Source organism: Orcinus orca, chromosome 2, assembly GCF_937001465.1.
Source record: "Orcinus orca chromosome 2, mOrcOrc1.1, whole genome shotgun sequence".
NCBI lineage: Eukaryota > Metazoa > Chordata > Mammalia > Artiodactyla > Delphinidae > Orcinus > Orcinus orca.
The window spans coordinates 12,426,115-12,448,316 of NC_064560.1; the positions used below are offsets into that span (position 1 = coordinate 12,426,115).

Here is a 22,202-nt window from a genome sequence, read left to right on the forward strand (position 1 = left end):
AATCATAGACAGGATGGACAGACTCTCTTGATACCTGGTTTAATTGGACCTACATAGTCATCTTCCTCCGTAGGGCTATTAAAACATTTCCATTCATTTGCACATGATAATATTTATCTCCAGATACAGAGACCTGAATGAGTGAGGGAGCACGCCATGTGATTACCTGGAAGAGACTTCCAGGTGAAGGAACATCACGTGCAAAGGTCCTGGGGTGGGGGTTTGCTTGTGTGTTCAAGGACAGTGAGGAAGCCAGGTGGCTGGAGAGACATGAGCAGGGAGGAGTGGTATAAGAGCTCAGTGAGGTAGAACATTTGGGGTTTTACTCTGAGATGGGAAATCACTAGAAGCTTTGTTTTCAATTGATACGAAAATTTTCTCTTTTACATGCCTACTGGGTCATTACCACACCTAATAAAGTTAGCAATATCAATCCTTTAGTACTACGTATTGACCAAATCATATTCAAATTCCTTGATTATCTCAAGGGAATCTCTTACAGTTGTTTGATTAAATCGGGATTCATGGTAGGTGGACCACTGCATTTGGGTGTTATATCCTTTAAATCTTTTTTTTCTTTCTATGATGGTCCCACTTACGTCCCCGTTCTTTCCAGCGACCTGATTTGCTAGAGAAATATGCTCATTTGTTATGTAGAATGTCCCCCATTCTGGATTTGACTAATTGTTTATGTGCACGTGTGTATGTATGTGTGGTGTCATCTAACATGTTCTTCTATCTGTATATCTTACAAACTGATCTTTAAATCCAGAGAGTTGATTAGACTCAGGTTCAATATTTTAGGCAAGACTACTTCACTCGAACTACTATGTAATTCCTGTGCATCACATCATAGGGCACATAGTGTCTGGCTATATTATTTTAATCAAGTGTTATCAGGCTAATTCATATATTTTAAGGTTCATCACTGACCTTTCTCCAAATAATTTTAACATCCATCAATGATCACAAACCATGATCCAAGATTTCATTAGGGTTGCAAGTTGGTGATACCTTAATTTTATCTTTCCTTCTGCATTTCTTAGCTAAATTCTATTAAAGAAAAAAAAAGTTTTCCCCACTGGTTACCCTGAAATATAGTTTCAGAAAAGATAAGGCAAGATAAATGCTTGATCCCCTTTATTTATCAATATTCAGAATAATGAGTTGGTACCCTAAAACCTCACTGGAGAGTCTTGAACTGAGGAAAGACCCAATGATCTGATGTCTTAAAAGAATTATGACTTGTGTTGATAAAAAGCCATAGGGAAGCCAAAGGAAAAGCAGGGAGAAGAGTTAAGAGCTCCAGAAAGAATAAACCCCTCTTAGGCAAAACATGATGGTGATTTGACTGGAATGGGAGACCTGGAGCTGTTGAGAAATGATTACATTGGGGTTTTTTTTTTTTTTTTTTCGGTACGCGGGCCTCTCACTGTTGTGGCCTCTCCTGTTGCGGAGCACAGGCTCCGGATGCACAGGCTCAGCGGCCATGGCCCACGGGCCCAGCCGCTCCGTGGCATGTGGGATCCTCCCGGACCGGGACGTGAACCTGTGTCCCCTGCATAGGCAGGCGGACTCTCAACCACTGCGCCACCAGGGAAGCCCTGGGGATATATTTTGAAAGTAGGATGTATTGAAAGATTGGAGATAAGGTGGGAAAGAAAGAAGTCAAGGGTTTTACCTAAACAACGGGAAGGATGGAGTTACCTTCAACTGAAACAAGCAAACACATTTTGGCGGGAAATCAATTTTGATTTAAGTTGCCTTTAGTCACTTAAGGGTAGAGGTCTGGTGGCAGTGATGAGTATATGAGTCTGGAGTTCAGAAGAAAGTTTAGGCTGGGGGCATACATTTGGGATTAATTAGTATAGATGGTATTTAAAGCCATGGAATTAAATGAGATCAGTTAAGAATGAGTGTTGGAGAAAAATAGAGAGATACAAGGATTGAGTTCTAATATTTGGTAATAACTGACTTTCAGATGCTTTTTTTGGATCTGATGTTTTCCCTCTAAAGGACGTCCCTCTCTTGTGAACTCTTTTCGTCTTTTGCTTTCTTGTTGGCTTGTGAAATTTATTTGTGTATTCTTATTTTTAATTCCTTATCAATTTTAGATGTTACAAATACCTTTTCCTAGTCTATGAACTTTGTGTATGCTGACTTTTATTGTACAGAAGTTCTTAATTTTTATCCATCAATATTTTTGCCTTAGGTGTGTTTAGAAAGTCTTTCTCCATCTCCACTAAAATATTCTCCCACGGTTTTAGACAAGCCTTCTTTATGGCTTGTCTAAATCTAAGCCTAAATCTAAATATGATTTACCTCTCATATTTAGGTCTTTACTCCAGTCCTTTCCGGATTGGGTTGTGGTGCCACTTTGGTCACATACTATGTTCTAGTACATTCCCGAATCTGTTTCAGTGTTCCTATTCTATTCCATTTATTTTTCCTTTCCAAACTGTTTTTATACTATGATTTTTGTGGTATATGTTAATATCTAGTATGGCTACTCCCTCCTATTTGCTTTTCAGGGCTGGAAAATACATAATTTTAAAAATCAAAGAGTGGTAAGTTCATACTAATATTTTTAAATTTTTACTTGTATCTCCTTGCTCTTACACTGAACACTCTAGTTTCTAATCACAAGAACATAATACCGATTTGCTCTTTCCTATAATTTCTGTTCATTTTAATTCCACTGCTTCTTTTGTTTCAGCTTTCATGTCCTTAAGAACGAGATGTTTACTAGACACACATTGTCCCGTCAGTTTGCAGTGCTGACTGACACATCCTTCAATTATGTTGTAAGTACACACTGGCTAGATACTCTTTGTCTCTTTGATGATACCTGTAACGTGTCTTTCTGAAGTTAACATTTTTTGAACCCCTGACATTAGAGGCTCTGGAGATAGTACATGAGTCACTCTGCTGAATGCTGATGGCATAAGACAGAGTGTCTGAACCCAAAGAGCTCAATCCAGTGTGAGACATAGATGTGTAAACAAATTGTTACCACGCAGTATGGTTGAGCTATAATGGAGGCAAGTGAAAATTTCAGAGGAGGGGGACTCATTCCCCCGGGTGGCATTTATCAACCTGACCATTTGTGTGCGTGGATGGAATGTAGGAACTATCACAGCTCAAGATCCAAGTATCCAGTCACTTCCAAATGGAGAAAGGAGGTAAAAGAATCTATTCCTAGTACCAAGCCATTCGTTTTCACACTAGAAGTCACCTGTAGATAAAGCCCAATTCTAAAATAGACTTTTTTTGGAAACTGAAGTATAGTTGATTTACAATGTTGTGTTAGTTTCTGGTGTACAGCAAAGTGATTCAGTTTTATATATATATATATATACACACACACACATATATATACATAACTGAATATATATATGTTCTTTTTCAGATTCTTTTCCATTATAGGTTTTTACAAGATATTGAATATAGTTCCCTGTGCTATACAGTAGGTCCTTGTTGTTTATCTATTTTATATATACTAGTGTGTATCTGTTTAGTCCCAAACTCCTAATTTATCCCTTTCCTTTTCCCCCTTTGGTAACCATAAATTTGTTTTCTATGTCTGTGAGCCTATATCTGTTTTGTAAATACGTTCATTTGTATTATTTTTTTAGATTCCACATATAAGTGATATCATATGATATAAAATAGACTATTTTTAAAACTGTTTACTTAATGTTTTCACTTGGGAGTTGTAATTGTAAAGGCAAATGATGACCAGTGTAGAAAGATAATAAATTGCAATCAATCAGTAACTTAACATACTGTAAATGCTATTGAGAAACTGCTACACAGCTAAGTGTTCTGAGGACAAGTCAGGTTTGTGGAAAAAGTCACAAAAGAAATATAAATTTTGGTTTCCTGCTTCAAGAGGCTTACAATCTAAAATCACTTTCTTTCTAAAATTTTTTCCACAATTTTCACTTTAAGTCAGTTTTCTAACTCCAAGTTGCTGCAAGAGATCAAAGAACTTAAGAACATTGGCAAGATAATATTATTTCTAATTTTTAACTAAATTTACATAGTAATATGAACCTTGCTGAGGATTTTAATAATTGACTCCCCTGAAATGTTCCAAAACTGGTCTACGTAGACGGGAATATATTAAGTCTCTTTCTTCTCCTTTTGGTTTTTTCTCTTCTCAACTGAAGGTTACAACTTTAATTGGAGTAATCCTCATTTTAGATATTTAATCAGCTGGACAAATAAAATATTGGAGGACCCAGGAGAATGCTGTGCTACTCAAAAAGCAGGCTTTTTAAGGATTATCTGGTAAAATTTTCTGGTCCAAATTTGAATTGTCCAGGCTTTATGAAACAGACTTCTAAAATCTCAAAATTATTCCAGTCCAAGCATAGTAATAGATCCAGTATTTTCTTGAGAAAAATCTTGGCCCTGCCTCAGATGTTCATGCAATCTGTCTTCCTGTGGAGGAGAGATGGACTCTATCTAGTTGAGAATACATCTGTGTGCCACTACTTATTTGGGATTCAAGCTCATGAATCCTTATCTATATAGCTACACAGTATATATGCACTCAAGACACTCATCAAAGTGGACAGCGAATATTTAAGAAAAATAGAGAGAGGGAAGGGGAGAAAGTGATGAGTGAATGAGTTAATGAACTTTGGGTAAACTAACATTTTCCCTTGGTTTCCTATACTCTAGTCACTTGTCCATTCACAGATATTTGAGTACAAATATGTACCAAGCAGCATGCTTGGGTTGCAAATGTCATCTCCCAGTTTGTGGACAAGGTTTTGGTATCTTTTCATAAATAAATTGTTCTTAATCTCAATGTTAGTTTAATAATCTTTTCCTTATTGCCTTTATATTTTTTTCTGTCTTTAAGAAAACCTTACCTAACCTTTAATGGTTGAGAGTCCGCCTGCCGATGCAGGGGACACGGGTTCGTGCCCCGGTCTGGGAAGATCCCACATGCCGCGGAGTGGCTGGGCCCGTGAGCCATGGCCGCTGAGCCTGCACATCCGGAGCCTGTGCTCCGCAACGGGAGAGGCCACAACAGTGAGAGGCCCACGTACCGCAAAAAAAAAAAAAAATTCTTCTCTGATGTATGCAAATGTCAGATCACTATGTCGTACACCTGAAACTAACATAATTTTGTCAACTATATTTCAATAATTTAAAAAACCTAAAAAACAAAAAATATTTTCTTCTCTATAAACTTAAATTTTTTTTCTTGTTTTGCCTTTTGTATTTAGAGGTTTAATCCACCTAGATTTGATATTAGTGTACAGAAAGGTAGACATCTGATTTCATTTTCTTTTAATATAATCAGCAGATCTAGCGCCATTTATTAAAAAGTCCATCTTCTCCCCTGGTACATAATTCCACCCGTTATATATTATAGTAAGGGCTTATGTATGTATGAGTCTGTTTCTGTCCTACTGTTCTATTTGTCTACTCTCGCATCAATGTGACACTGATTTAGTATCTATACCTTTATTATAAATCTTTTTCTGATAAAACAAATACTCCTGCCCTGATGTTCTTCAAGAATGCCTTGGCTTTATTGGATCTTTACATTTCCATATAAAATTTAGAATCAGATTGTCAGTATTCACAGTATAAAAAAAACCATAAGAAACAAATTAAAAATTCTATTGGGATTTTGATTAGAAGTGCACTAAGTCTATAGATCAGTTTGGGCACAGTTGGCACCTTTTAGGTGCTGAATCATCTAATCCATAAACAAGTCATAGCTTTTCTTGACAATATTATGTTAGTTTGCATTTTATCTCCACCGATTCTTTTCCAGAGACTTTTGTCAGTAGTTTCTAGAGGTCGTATATTCTTATACTCTATTGTTGGGGACAGCAAGTTTAATGAAGTTTTCATCTAGATCTCATAATAGGTCATTTTTTAAAGAGTATAGTTCTGATTTCAGGATACTGTTTCTTTAACTGACGCTACAGTTTTTTCATAGTCCCTGTTTTATTTACTCTTCTCTCTCATCCTTGACAGGGTGAGGTGTGTTGAAACCCAGTGTTATCAACTGCATTCTCTTGTGTGTTGCTCAAATCTCCCTTTTACATTTCAGCTGGAAGGCAGGTTGATAGGCACAGCCCCTATTTCTGACCCCAACTTCAGCAGGATTTTACCTTTTTCAGCCCTGGCAGAGAGGTTGTATTTTTCTTCTACACCCACAGTATGAAACAATGGAGTACATTGGAACTTAAATTCTCAGCAGTCAGGCATTTAACACTGGCTTCTTTTACCATCTTTATGAAAGACTTGAAGGCAGTGAGGAAAGAACCATGTGTATATTTAAAAGAGTTTTCTAGACAGGGAAAGGACCATCGGAAGACTCTAAGACAGAAGTGTACCTGGCATGTTTGAGAAACAACAAAACATCCAGTGTGGTTGGAGCAGTGAGCAACAAGAGAGAACAGGGATAAATATGGTTAAAGGGATAATAGGACTTTGATTTTTTTTCTATTACTCTGAGTAAAATTGGGAGCCTTTTAGAGTTTTCAGCAGAGCAGTAAGACAGTCTCACTTAACATTTTAAAGGGACAACTCTGGCAGCTATGGAGGCCGGGGGCAGGGAAAGAAACAGACTAGGAAGCTATTGAAGTGATGCTGGTAAGAGATGGTGTGGCTTAGACCACCTTAGGAGAGCAGATGGCAAAACGGGGCCGACACATGCCTGGAGTACTAGGTAGTCCTATGCGGTGCTAGATTTTATGTACATGTAGCAAAATGGATGGACCTTAAAAGCACAGTACTTAGTGGAATTACTTTGTACATAGTCCTCAGCGAAAGAAGTGGAACACACGAGATGTGCTGTTTTTCACCCTGAATCTAAGATGTGCTCAACATCGGTTCAAGATTTTATAAGACTCTAAAAGAGAAAAAGTGCTGCCAATCATACTGTGACGCTCCATCTATTGTCAGATGCATCCTGATCTTAGGGATGTTAAAATATCAGAAGGCTATGCCTTAGAATCAACAAAATAGGATATCACATAATACTAGCACAAATTAAAATACATGCACAAAATTACATATTTTTGCAAGAACATGTTCAAATAAAAAATACAAATAAATATTTAAATCGTTTATTTGGTGAGAGGAACAAAAACAGAGTGGGGGCAGGCTGTGGGGAAATAGAAAAATGTGTGCAAACACACTTAATGTATGTGTGTATACACACATACAAACCAGCAAGAGAGAAGCCTTGAGTAGGGAGAACGTCACATAAATTTCCAGGGTGCATCCATGGACCTCAGACCTCTTTTTGATAATCATGCTTGGTGTACTTCTGGTCCTTTTCACTTGTGCATTTTTAATGTCATGATTTACTTTGCAGTATATGATGTTGGTGGCAATTCTGCTTGTGTGCTACTGCTTCTGAACTCCTGGAAGAGATGCTTTTGTTTTTTCACTCTTCAGTTCCTGGGAATCACGACCATCACTGTGTAGCTTCCAGGAGCTGGGTGGTGCTGGGGATGACCCCGTAGTACCTGACCAGTTACAAGCAGTAAATCCCATATGGCATAGGGATAATCAAAAGGAAGTAGAGTCAGAAGAGACATTAAGGAAAACATTTTTCTTGAATTTTCTCTCAAAGTAGCCTGAATTAGGAAGGGGTCTATTCCTTGGGTTTAAAGGAAAGGATTTCCCTAGCGATATTTGAGCAAATAAGTTAGGAGCATGATTTTCATATCTCAGTTAACTAAAGACTGAAAAACATTCTACATCCATTTGGGCTGGTCATTATTTCCCCTGGATAACACGGTACATACTGTTTGTGTCTTTCAGAAAGCTAAACCTTTATTTGTGCAATCCAAAGTGAAATTGATAACAGCGTCGACATCTTCTGCAAATGTTTATCATGCATCTTCGGTAGGTAGATTATTTTTTCCCTATTTAACATTTAATCAGTCAGTATTATTCAGCCTCAGTAACGAAACGGTTTGGTTTACCTACAGACAACAGGTATGTCGACCTAGACAGGGATCACATATCCCTCCCTCCTTCACCAAGAGATAAGAATCTTTATTGTTGGAGAAATGGTTCACGCAGGATGGGTAATTAAGATTAATAATGCTTTTCTTTGTTGTCCTGAGATGTTTGGTTTCTGGATGAATGCATGACTTTTTTCAGCCAATTTATTAAATTAATAGATATGATAAAAGAATGTTAATATGTATTTCTGAATATTGATCTCTGCTAACTAAAAATGAATTAAGTCATATTTCAAAACCAGGAACTGTCTCAGTTGGAATCCTGTTTCTTTTTAATTAAACTGCCAACAAACCCGAAGCTCCTGTTAAATCCCTATTTTTCCAATTTAATGCTTAGAAGAAAAGGATAACTATTTATAGCATCCTTTATCTCCCATCAGTCCTTGTGTGACCTCAAATTGGACTCTTTTGGAGGTGGAAGTATATTTTGTCCACACGTTTCTGTAAGTCTTTAGGAAACAACCATGCTTGCTTTTCTCTAATAAACAAGTTGGATTAATGAAATGCAACGTTATTTGTTTGAATTATTGATGGTAATCAAAGGGTATCAGTAATTTCTGTTGTTCATGTCTGGGAATCTTTAAAAGTAGACTTTTATAATGAATCTTTATACAAGGAGGAAGTGTGTGATATGAGTTTAAATCCTGGACCCTAATTTTTTTTTAACATCTTTATTGGAGTATAATTGCTTTACAATGGTGTGTTAGTTTCTGCTGTATAACAAAGTGAATCAGCTATATGTATACATATATCCCCATATCTCCTCCCTCTTGCGTCTCCCTCCCACCCTCCCTATCCCACGTCTCTAGGTCATTGCAAAGCACCGAGCTGATCTCCCTGTGCTATGCTGCTGCTTCCCACTAGCTATCTGTTTTACATTTGGTAGTGTATATATGTCAGGGCTACTCTCTCACTTCGTCCCAGCTTACCCTTCCCCCTCCCCGTGTCCTCAAGTCCATTTTCTATGTCTGCATCTTTATTCCTGCTGGACCCTAATTTTAAAATCAACTTTTTGAAAACTAGATTGAGAAAGGAACCTCTCTTCTGGGCCTCCATGCAGTGGAGAGGCTTTTTCTGTAGTGCTTACGGGTATAGGTAGTACCTTTGCCGGAGGTGCCTGCCTGGGTGCAGAGGAATCTTTCGGCAGTCACAGTGCTGGCTGCCTCCTGGACTGGCATTTAGGTGACAGTAACACCCACCCTGGACTCTGTACCAGCTGCTAGCCTAGGGCATGCAATTTAAAGATATCACCTTTTTTTTTTTTTTTGGCCACATTGCGTGGCTTGGGGGATCTTAGTTCCCTGACCAGGGATCAAACCGGGGCCCCCTGCAGTGGAAGTACGGAGTCCTAACCACTGGAGTGCCAGGGAAGTCCCCGAAGATATCAGCATTTAAATAAGGGACTAGCTCTGTTGAATTGTTGGAAATTCCAACCCATACAGTAAGTTATTTCTAAAATATCACAATGTATTAGGGGAAGAGAGACTCATGATTTATCATAAAAATATAAATTGTTAAATTTGGAACCTGTGTTCCACCTGACATTTTAATTAGAGAGCTTAATTAACAGCAAAAAATTCAGTTGAGAATTTTACATCCAAAAGTGATTTTTCTCTGCCAAGCAAAACAGTTTTCAAAGGTCCATTTGTAGTCATACAAACTGACCTTGATGGCCACCTGGGCCATAAGGCAGCTTTGGCCAAAACAAACACTGTCACTCCCTTTCCTCTGTCCTGAAAATGTGAAGTGTAGAGTTATTTCCACCCTGTCTACGGAAAGTCCTCCTAAAATTCATTAGCCCCCTTTTTTTGCCTTACTAATAAAATTGAAAGTAAATGCTATTTTATGATCCATAATTTTGCAGCATGCCACAAAGTGCCTCATTCTGAATATGACTGCACCGCAGAAGAGGCGTGGGCGACAGTGTCATACTGAAAGCCTCTGGGCATAACCCTGATGTTTCTACAAAACCTCTGATATAACGTTGACATGTCATGTTTTCCCCTCTGAAGATAGTGTGGGGAAATCATCCAGTTAACAAAAGTTTCTGGTTAATTGGGTTCCAGTTCATCCAAAATTGACTAGAAATAAATTTTCTATTTTTAATGGATAAGAAAACCAATACATAAATGCCAGGAGGAAACTGAATTACAAATTTACTAATTGGGGAGTAGATGAGTATCAGCCTTTCACAATTATGGGGACTGAACAGTATTCACACTAGACGGTCAAAGGACCAAACTGTCGTCACAAAACAAATCACTCCAAGCTTCTCAGGTACTTCAGAAGGTGGAGAACCCCCTTCAGGCCCCTAGGAAATAGTTTAATACGTTATCAGTGTTTTCAAGCACTAATTCACAAATACATTTTCAAAGAGGTGTTTAGCTACATGGTTTGTACGTACCTGACTTACAGACAAATCTTAATTACTTTCTATAACACAGGGGTAACCTCTATGGTGACAGAAGCCAAATTCAACCCTGTAAAGTCACTGTGGTGTTGAGTTCTGTTTTTTAAATTATGTAAATAGAATATTAATATTTTAAATACCCTACGAATATTTATCCTCCCTGTTAACAGCATCCTTGGTGTTGCATCAAAGATAGAGGTTCTTACGTTGTATTTTCATACCACAAGGTACTTTTGAAAATTACGGATAACTACCATTTAGTGGGTGTAGGTACTATTCCAAATGCCTTTTAAGTTTTAACTCTAATCCTCACAAAAACCCTATAAAGTCAGCACTCTTGCTTTCTCAAGCCTTAGAGGAGACAGTTGGATTCAGAGGGGTTTAGTAAGCTGCCAGGTTTATGACCACAAATAGATTATTAATTTATAAATAAGGCTGGGTTCAGACCCAGAGAATGGGGCCCTAGAGCCCAGGCTTGTCACCACTCAGTTATATTGACTTGCCCCAAGGCTCACGCATGACAATGTGTGGTCCCATTTTCAACAACACACAATGGGAAAACGTGATGTAGCAGAAAGGCTTTGGAGGTGGACAGACTTCGATTCCTGTCTCATTCCAGTCACTCCCTGGGTAACTTCATTCAGCTCCCTCTGCTGTGTAAAATGGAGATGGCGACCCCACCTCCTAGCTTTGTTATGAGGATTAAATGAGGTGAAGTGCCTAGCTGACCCCATCCCTGCCTTTCCTCCTGAGCTATGGATAATATAATCCCTGGGTTCCCAAAATAAAGTCAGGCAAACCTGCTTTTTAATCTACTACACGAGAGCTATGATGTCCTCAGCAGTAGGCTAGTGATTTAAAAGAACTGGTCTCTCCTTTAATTCTTTAGTAACTAATTGTCTACCAAGCATAAGAAAGAATAAAATTTGTCACCGGTATCAGATCATATGGTAGATATTTTGAAAAGAGCAAAATAAAACAAAACATAACTTAAAACAATGTTACATCAGGTGATATATCTTTCCTAAGCAAATTGAAATTAACTTCTTGTTATGTTGCAAGCTTTACTCCAAAAAATTCTAGCAAGAACAACAGAGTTATTCTTGCAACAAAGGAAGTTTAAGAGATAAATAAATCCTCATCAATATAAGGGAATAAAAAAATGAGGTACCATACTATCTGCAGAATTTCAAAGCCGTTTTTTTTACACAGTAGTAATTATCCCAAAAGATCCCAGGTAACATTATTAATTTGTTTGCTGCTTAACTGTGATAAAATTTGGGATCTGAGCTGCCCATTGTGCACTGTGCACTGCCACAGATTTTATGTACTTAAGAAGACCTTTCTCACAGTCCAGTAATTAGGTGCTATTGACATTGTAATCTTTGAAAATGTTCCTAATGAGCCCCAAAGACACAAATCTCATAGATAAAACCTCAAAGTAACAGTGACCCTTTAAGTGGCTTGTCAGTAAGAGAAAGCTCAAACATAAATATCTGAAACACAGGAGACACCCAAATTTAAACCTAGATTACATTGTATTGTTAATTCTCTCAGTCTTTTAGGGAAGAAACATGGAAGAAGTGATTTTAAAGGCTTTAAAGAATAGTAGAACAATCGCAATACGTTGGATAGGATTTTAAAACCTTTCTTTTCACCCTTTGAAACTTTGGACCTGAAAAGTGTTTTTTTCCACTAAGTGTATTATTATCCACCAATTTATAAAAATAAATATTAATTGAAAGTGGAGTTCGGTTGACCCTGCTGTTGTTTTAAACACAAAAATAATTTTAAAAATCACACAAGAAATTGGAATTTAAAAGATAAAAAGGAAAGCATTTTAGGCATAAGTGTTAGCATTGTTTTACATATTGTTTCTAGACTTCAGCTATAATTAATATAATTTACTAAGGTATTCATATTCAAATGCGTATTTTACAGTATTACCACATATACCACATACATACATAATATATAACATCACTTAGCATGTAATTGATGGCTATTAAAAATGTTAAAATAGGACTAACCTGATTTTACTAAATATAATGTATTAAGGAGTCTGTTAATGTTCATGATGTCACTGCCACCAACTTTTCTACTTCCCTTATTGTCACCAATTACCTGTAATTCAGATGTCGTATTGCTAAGTTATATATGTCATCCTTGTCTTTGAGATTTGGGCTGATTCTCAACTACCTTTTCTTAAGAATTTGCCTTGCTCTTTATGCCTGTGTTCTAGAGATATTTTCTATTCAAGGCATGGGATTTAGGCTATTAAATGACAAATAAAGCCTGGAAGATCAGCAGTGTGTCTCTTAACATACCTTTCCAAATACAGGGAATTCTCAATGGCATAGAAAAGAGCCAGGATGACCAACTGGATTTGAGAATTAATCTGAAGTTCTCTATCCAACTGAAGCTTTGTCCATTGGTCAAATAGGGAATTGAAAAATGTGAAAAATGAAAACAGATAATAACATGCTTTGAAAATAATGTTAATAGTTGAAACAAGTAGGCAGGCAAAGTACTCTGTATTTGTAAGATCATAACAACTTAGTAGGAAAAAAGGTCACAACTAATACATATTAAAAGTGTACTTTATTAATTTGATGGACTATCTTGTATTAATTCAGCCTAGTGATGCTTTTTTTAAGTATTTGTAGACAACGTTTCATTGAATAAATGCCACTAAGCATATTCCTAATTATGCCCCAGATTGGTACTCAGAGGTCTCCAAAGCATGTAGCATGCGGCAAAGACGGTTTCTGGTGTGTGTTATTATTCAGTCATTGGGCCATGAGTTGGATTCCAGCAGCCTCTCTGGCTCCTGTGGCCACTGATTTCATCCCAAACCTCAGCTGCCCATTGCCGCCCAGTCATTATAAACCATATAAGCCTTTTATGGTGGTAACAGAATATTGAGAGAGGTTTTAATTAGTGTTGAGTGAGTATTAATTTTTAAATTTAGGAATGGTTCTGTTAGAGAAATGACAAAATGTTACAAGATGTTGGGTATGGATTCATGCAAATTCATGGACATATCAAGTTGCACCCTTAAGTGAACTGGGAGTGACATCTTTGCATGTGAATATTCCTTTCAATGGGAGGAACCCCGAGTTTGGAATTTGAGGGAATAAATGGAGATCAGAAAAGCGGATATTTATGTCAGTGTAGAGAAGTGTCACTGGGCTTCAGTCCTCAACCTTTCCTGTTCCCGGCTGGTTCAGATTCTTTAATGCATGTTCCTTATCTTGAATGAAATGATCACATGGAAAAAAAGTAGGTCATAGGAAGAAGTATGTTGTATACTATTACATGCTACACAAATGGAAGCTAGAGTGACAACTATAAAATAATCTTATTATTTGTGTTTACATATCAGTGAGAATGAATTGAGGAAGGGCTTGTTGACTAATTTAGAAACTATTTTTTTGTTTTTTATGAAATATTCAGAAAACACAGAATTACATGTTGAGTACCCATTGCATATGTGTATGTTTTAGTATATGTGCATGTTAAAAAGTATCATTACTTCAATAATTTGTTCAGTGAGGACCTATTGATGATAAATTCTGTTTGTCTTAATTTTATCTCCCTCTTGAGGGTAGTTTAGCAAGATACGATACTCTGGGTTGGCAGTTATTTTTTCCTCCACATTTTGTTATTATACCATTGCCTTTGAGCCTCTGCTCAGGCTTCTTGAAGTTTGTTGTCGATTTGTCAACCATTTGTGGTCATTTGAGTTTTCTTTATGTAGCTTTTAAGGTTTAGTCTTTATTCTTGATGGTCTTTAGGTTTACTGTAATGTACTCATTCTATAAAATGTATTTAATCTTGATCAATATTCAGAGTACAATTTGGATCATTCATATCTTTCTTTACTTCTAGAAATTTCTCAGCCATTGTCTTTTCAAATGTTGCTTGTGTAACATCCTACACATTATTTTCTTCTGAAGCACCTCACAGTCTCTTCTCATGCCTCTAATCTACATTTTCTAATTTTTGTGTTTATTTCTCTGTTGTGCATATGGATGGATTTCTTGATGTCACCTTTTCCAGTTTTCCAATCCTCTCTTCATCTATGCCCAATTTATCCCATGTTTTAGTTTTATTTTAGTGACTTTTTTTATTTCCCAAGACTTTAAATTGATTCATTTTCAGAGCCGTCAGTTCTTATTTTATCCTGGCCTGTTTTGCATCATAATTTATTTGTTTAGTGGACACTATCAATTATTTCTGTGAGCATACTAAACACACATTTTAAAATCTTTGTCAAACTATTTCACCAACTTAAATTTATCTGGAGTGAATTCGTATCCTGATAGCTTATCTTTCTGTTGTCTTTCCTAGCATTCCTTTCCTTTATTTATTTTGGAATTTTGGTTTACAGGGTCAAGTTTCTCTGTCTCATTCATATTCATTCCGTCCCTCCCTCCCCCCCACCCCCACCCCCCCACCCCCCCCCCCCCCCCCCCCCCCGCCACCACCTGAATGCAGTATTTCCTGAGTACGGTTTTGTAACTGCACCCACTTCCGCCACTCTCACTCCCAGTCTACAGCCAGTTCTTGTAAGTTTGGGGATGCCTGTCCTGCTGTGACAATAGGGTCTTGAAGCCTTTAAGCCATCAGGTCGCTTGGCTCAGTTCCTGTGAGTGAAGTAAGTTTTGCCTTTGAGCCTCCCTAAGCCCAGAGCTTTCTAAAAAGCCATAGTAGCCCCAGGTTAGAAACTTTTTTTTTCCTCCCAATTTCCTTTCATTCATGCTTCTGTCTTTGAGGAGTGGTTTGTTCTTTCACCCAACACGGAGCACATTCAGCCTCTGTCACCAAAAAGGAGCTTTATTCCTGGCTGTCATTGTGAATTTCTGCAGCTGGAATTACACAGGTCTGTGGTTTCAGCCTGTGTATGAGTGCTAGGGCTGCCGTAACCAAGTACAGCAGCTGGTTGGCTAAACCACAGAAATTTGTGGTTTCACAGCTCTGGAGGCTGGAAGTTTGAAATCAAGATGCCAGCAGGGTTGGTTCCTTCTGAGGTCTGTGAGGGGGAACCTGTCCATGCTGCTGTCAGAGCTTCAGGAACCTCACGTGTTCCTTTGCTTGTAGATGGTGGTCTCCTCATGTCTTCACACAGTCTTCCCTCCGTGTGTGTGTATCTGTGTCCAGATTTCACCTTTTTATGAGGATGAAGACATACTGGATTAGGGTCCACCCTAATGACCTCATCTTAACTCAATCATCCGCAAAGACCCGATTTCCAAATAAGGTCACATTCACAGGTCCTGGCAGTTAGGACTGCAACGTCTTTCGGGGGAGACACAATTCAGTCCATAACAGCCTTGTTCATTGTTTTACATTTCTTTACCTGAGAAATGTTTATCTATTTTATCCCAGTATGTCTTTATTTTTTGGGTTTTTTAAAAAATTTATTTTATTAATTTATTTATTTTTGGCTGTGTTGGGTCTTCGTTGCTACACACAGGCTTTCTCTAGTTGCAGGGAGCAGGGTCTACTCTTTGTTGTGGTGTGCGGGCTTCTCATTGCTGTGGCTTCTCTTGTTGTGGAGCACGGGCTCTAGGCACGTGGGCTTCAGTAGTCGTGGCACGCGGGCTCTAGAGCACAGGCTCAGTAGTTGTGGCTCACAGACTTAGTTGCTCCGCGGCATGTGGGATCTTCCCAGACCAGGGCTCGAACCCGTGTTCCTTGAGTTGTCAGGCAGATTCTCAACCACTGCGCCTCTAGGGAAGACCCCCAGTATATCTTTGGATTATTTTCTTTTTAAATTGTTATTTATCATGTCCATACAGTATAATAAATCATGAGCTTGCTATATTGTACTTCCTTCTCCCCCCACCAAAAAATTCCTATATGTTCAAACCAGTTTTCTTCACGCTTCTAGACCAAAGACCCTTCATTTGATTTCAGGTCTACCTTATGTATACAGTCTGTTCTAAGAACACTTCCCCTTTGTAAACAATGGCCCCACTTCTTATTATCCTATACATCAAAAGCACGTATTAAATATCTACCATTTCTTGAAAGAACATTTTAAAAGTCTCTGTTGCACCTTAGTAAAAGTCCTTTCCCCCGGTGTTCTGTCTGTGAAATAGGCAATAAGTTACCTCTTCTGGAAAAGGATGTGTTATGGGTTGAATTATATCCCCCCTCTCCCAAAAGATATGTTGACACCCTAACCCTGGTTCCTGTGAATGTAACCTTATTTATAAAATAGGGTCTTTGCAGATTTAATCAAGTTAAGATGAGGTGATTGGGATAGGCCCTAATCCAATATGACTGGTGTCCTTATAAGAAGAGGGAAATTGGGGGCTTCCCTGGTGGCGCAGTGGTTGAGAGTCCGCCTGCCGATGCAGGGGACACGGGTTCGTGCCCCGGTCCGGGAAGATCCCACATGCCGCAGAGCGGCTGGGCCCGTGAGCCATGGCCGCTGAGCCTGCGCGTCCGGAGCCTGTGCTCTGCAACGGGAGAGGCCACAACAGTGAGAGGCCCGTGTACCGCAAAAAAAAAAAAGAAGAGCGAAATTGGGACACACACACACAGGGAGAATGCCACGTGATGAAAGAGGTAGAGATTGGAGAGGTGCGGCTGTAAGCCAAGGAACCCCAAGGATCTACAGCCACTACCAGCAGCTAGGAAGAGGCAAGGAAGGATTGCACCCAGAGTTTGAGCACGAGCAAGGTCCTGTCGACACCTGGATTTCAGACTTCCAACCTCCAGATCCGTGAGAGAATAAATACGTGTTGTTCTAAGCTATATGGTTTATATTACTTTGTTACAGCAGCTCTAGGAAGCTAAAAGCAGGATGCCGATTTGATCATTTCCATGACATCCACATTCAATAGATAGACAGCCACCGTCCCAAATGAGTTCAGGGGCCTTGTGTTTCCAGTTGGCATTACATCATCGTAGGGTAAGGAGTTCTGCCATTGACTTCTCAAGTAACGGAGACATCTCCCTTGGATTGATTAGAAAGCTACTTCCTCCAACTTCAAGGTATGTTGTCGTTTTAAGGAATCAAATGTGGTAAGGCTTGTGTATAAATGTGCCTGCCACTTCCCAGGCATTCAGTAAGTGATCAATAAATGTTTAATAAAATTGAGTCTGACGTTTGCATCACATCATAATTGTATGAACTTGGGTAACAGCCTAACATCCCTATTTGTCCTCTGGCTAAAGAGTCCCACCGCATCCCAGCGCTCTCCTCCTGTAATGCTGTCAACGCCTTCTTTTCTTACTCATCCCCTCCCTTCCTCTTCAAGCAGGCGCACTCTGGTCCTCCTTACCTTTAATGTCAGCCCTCCAGAGAGAAATCGGAACCTGCTCTCTCTCCTTCTCTAGCCCCAGATTACTCCACTTGCCTTCTGCTCTGCATCTCCCTGACACTGCTCTTCCCTAGGGCACCCTCCCTAGGGAATCCTTCAAAGGTGAAATAGTTTTCAGTTCCTCAGTGTATCCCCTGGCACTGGACCACACCCCTTGCATTCTGTTACTAATGAGCGTCCCTTAACTCTTGAAATGCTCTTCTCTTTTTTTTTTTTTTTTTTTTTTTGCGGTACACGGGCCTCTCACTGTTGTGGCCTCTCCCGTTGTGGAGCACAGGCTCCGGACGCGCAGGCTCGGCGGCCATGGCTCACGGGCCCAGCCGCTCCACGGCATGTGGGATCTTCCCGGACTAGGGGCACGAACCCACGTCCCTTGCATCTGCAGGCGGACTCTCAACCACTGCGCCACCAGGGAAGCCCCTGGATTTCATTCTTTGATTCACTTTTACACACTTTGTTATTTCTCTGTATCCTTCAATAGATGTCTATGGCTTTCAGGATAAAACCAAATTCTTCAGTTTAGCGTATAAGAGCATGCATGATCCCTGCCTCTCCCCTACATGAGCTCTCTAATCTAGTCATAACAAATGACTTGCTGTTCCCCACTCTTCCGTGCTATTCCATGCTCCTGTGCCTTTATACACGCTTGCACCTAGGTGGTAGGTCTTGTGCCTGCTCTTGCTGGGGTCGCTCATATTCTACAGTTAGCTGGCTGTCGCTGGCCTCAGGCTGGCCGTCTGCTGGGCTGACAGGCGCAACCACATCTTATATTTCTCATCATTGATCACGCAAACCCAGTCTTGCTTTCATGGTGGTGTCAGGGTTCTCAAGAACAGCGAAAAAGAGCAAGCGCCAGTGCACAAGGACTGTTGAAGTTTGCTGACACCACATTTGCTTCTGTCCCGTTAGTCAGAGAGAATCTCATGACCAAGACCGGTCAACATGGAGGCAACTGGAAAGGCTGTGGATACCGAGGGGCCCACACTTCTTAACCTCCTAGGTTTCACCTTCTTTTTGTGAATTCATTTATTTATTTATTCATTCATTCCACAGACTTTATGAGCACCTACTAGATTTTACTTTTTTTAATTGAAGTACAGTTAATTTACAACGTTGTGCTAGTTTCTGGCGTACAGCAAAGTGATTCAGTTATACATATGTATATTCTTTTTCATATTCTTTTCCATTATGGTTTATTACAGGATATTGAATATAGTCTCCTGTGCTTTATAGTAGGACCTAGCTGTTTATCTATTTTATATATAGTAGTTTGTATCTGCTCATCCCAAACTCCTGATTTATCCCTTCCCCACCCCCATCCCCCTCTGGTAACCATAAATTTGTTTTCTGTGTCTGTGAGTCTGTTTCTGTTTTGTAAATAAGTTCACTTGTATCATATTTTGGATTCCACATACAAGTGATATCATATGGTATTTGTCTTTCTCTGTCTGACTTACTTCACTTAGTGTGATCATCTCTAGGTCCATCCATGTTGCTGCAAATGGCAGTGTTTCATTCTTTTTTATGGCTGAGTAGTATTCCACTGTGTATATATACCACAGCTTCTTTATCCATTCATCTGTCAATGGGCAGTTAAGTTGCTTCCATGTCTTGGCTATTGGAAATAGTGCTGCTATGAACACTGGGGTGCATGTATCTTTTCGAAGTAGCGTTTTGTCTGGATATATGCCCAGGAGTGGGATTGTTGCATCATATGGTAACTGTGAGCACCTACTATAAACAAAGACTTAGGCGAGGCACTGAGGATGCAGAGAGTCTTCTCAGTGCTTGAAATTTCTATTCTAAGACTGACACTCAAAGATTAGCACATTCAATAAAAGTAATACCAGTATTTACAGAGGTCCCACGAGGCAAGGTGAACCTGAAAATGCCTCTCTGCATTTGTCACCTTTCCGCAGAAACTGCTACCTCATGAAAATCAGGATTAGCCATTAGCAGCCCCTTCCCTCATAAAGATCATAAAAGGCCAAAATACAGAAACGATGTTTAACATATTTTCAGTGAGTAAATTTTTTAAAATTGTAACTGAAAAATGACTATATTTCTTTGGTAGCCTATAAATTCAAGCCATGGGATTGTGTGAACACAGCATTTCCTCTAAATATCAGATGTGGGCTAGAGGAGCAGTTAACATTTTAATCCTCCTTGCTTGTTTATAGGAACAAATTTGCTTGCAACTTCAGATTCACACTTGTGCAAATAAATTACAAAGACCAAAAGTGCAAATGAAAAATCCCTTTTCAAAGAACTATGAAGCTTCCATATTAGGTATAATGATTTTTCTCTAGGATTAGGACAGATTGCATGGGGAGCCCAGGCTTTCATAAAGAGGGGGGTGGGGAATTGACTTGGGCCTTCATTTTCTCACAAAAGGCACAATGCGAAGTGCATCTGTGAACATTGCATAATTTGTTATGTTCTACAAAGAGGTGGGTTTTTGTTATACACATACCAGAGCTATTTGGTACTGTTTCACCAATGATCTCTATTCAGGTCCAGAAAAGAAATTGGCCTCAGAAGAGTGAAAGGAGAGTAAATTTTTCTTTAAAAATTAGATACAGATTATCGCTTCAAAATGCAGGAGGGGATTTTACAAGTGACGGTGCACTGATTAGCTTTCCAATGGACACCCAGTCCTTTATGAATCGCATACTAGCTGTGGTCAACTGTGACCAATGTGGTTTATTACTCTCCCGAAGAGCTGAACTGAGATTACCCATCTAATTTAATTGAGAAATGTTGGGTGAACTTGAACTGTTTCATGGACATGAATGACCAGAGAATTTATTTGATAAGACATTAAGGGCTGAATATGGTAGCTATGTCTTTGATGGTTTGATACAGTCATTTCTTTAGTTCATTAGCAAATCTCTCGTAGATTTTTGTTGTTGTTATTCTTCTTCTGGGGATTACATGAGCAGCCAAAATGAAAAAGGGAGAAAAACGTTTCTGTACCTCATTAGAAAAAAATTTTAAAACTTACCTTTATCGGTAAATATTCATGACAGTTTTTAATGTAGTCTGAAAAGTGACATCAGCTTTTAAGTAAAGGAGGAAAAAAGATGTCAGGAAGTTAACTTGTTATTCACCAGCATCCTTTGCATTTTCTTGTAAACTGGGCAGTGTGAGCTTTTATTGCTGGCATCTCAATGAAACGTTTAAGGTAACTTTACCATTAGCAGAGCACACAAGGTAGCATCAGATGAAAAGGTGCTTTCTCTTCTTATGTCTGCTAACATTAACATAAATTCTGCTGTATTCCCAATGACAAGCGCTAAGGTGTAATGTGGATGTTTGCATCTTTTTTTAAACTGTATTTAAATGTGATATCTTTTAAACTACTCACAGAAACTCAGAGATGGAAACTCTTAAGAATAAATTACAAAATCACACCTCATGTTCCTAGTGACTCTTTAAATGGAATTTTTCATTGAAACTTTGTCATTAAAATAGAAAGGCCTTTGGTTGTGCCCATACAAGCATAATAAATTGTATATGTTTGTGATACTGAATGACTCTTGCCCATATGCTGCACTGCAAAGCTACATGAATAAGGCATTTACCAAATCAGGCCCACCACATTAAACAGGAAAACAATCTTTATTCATGGTAACTTATCAGTTTCAATTAATCAACCTTAACAATGGAAATTCTGATGTGTTCAAGCAACTTGAAAGCAATAGGTCATCTTGAGGGCAGCCATGTTGTGTCTTTGTGCCTAAGGTTTCAAACAAAGAGACATCTCCAATAAATATACATGCATATACATACATACATGTGCATATATATATGTACCAATGGATGGCCGTATCTATGCCGGGTCACGCCAACCAAAATGCATGTTAAGTATTTAAGACTTTTATCATAGCAAATGTAATTATTTTCCTCCAAGTATTACTTTCTGAGCTCTGCAAGTGTAAACAAAAGGAAAGAAATTTCCATTGGATGACCATCCTTTCAGTTTCTGTGCTGCTATGTGAATAGCATTGTGCAAACCATTCCAATGGTTTTGAAAAGGGGTAACCATTGGTTTGATTTGGTTACACGGTTTAGTAAAGAGCTCCCTCCCACTGCCTTAGGGTCTGTGAAAGGTCTGTGACCTGTTTAGAACTGCCAAGTGAAATGTCATGTCGCCCCTCCCAAATGGGAGTATCTGCATTCATTTGATCAGTATAAAAAATGATTGGGGATGGCGAGATCAGTGCTTTTGAATTGCAATTTATAGCAGTTTACAAAAATGCACATTGTTGGAAAAGAAAACATGGAAGTGTTTCTTTCCAAATTGCATTACCTGTGAAATGTCATTAGTCTTTTAAGGATATTTACATCCTTTTTTTAAATTATTATTTAGGAGACATACTTCAGCTAAAGAAAATCAGAATTTTATTATATGATAATTTTTAAAACTTGTATTTTGGTTCT

At 38.8% G+C, this 22,202-nt stretch overlaps 1 protein-coding gene across 1 annotated transcript in view; it reads left to right on the forward strand.

Annotated features, from left to right (window-relative positions):
- Nucleotides 1-22,202, forward strand: part of C2H10orf67 (chromosome 2 C10orf67 homolog) — a 92,971-nt gene that overhangs the window by 66,968 nt on the left and 3,801 nt on the right. Inside the window, exons 13-14 of the mRNA XM_049705367.1 lie at nucleotides 2,717-2,804; nucleotides 7,807-7,890. Coding sequence (XP_049561324.1) covers nucleotides 2,717-2,804; nucleotides 7,807-7,890 — 172 coding nt within the window. The remainder of the gene's footprint in view (nucleotides 1-2,716; nucleotides 2,805-7,806; nucleotides 7,891-22,202) is intronic.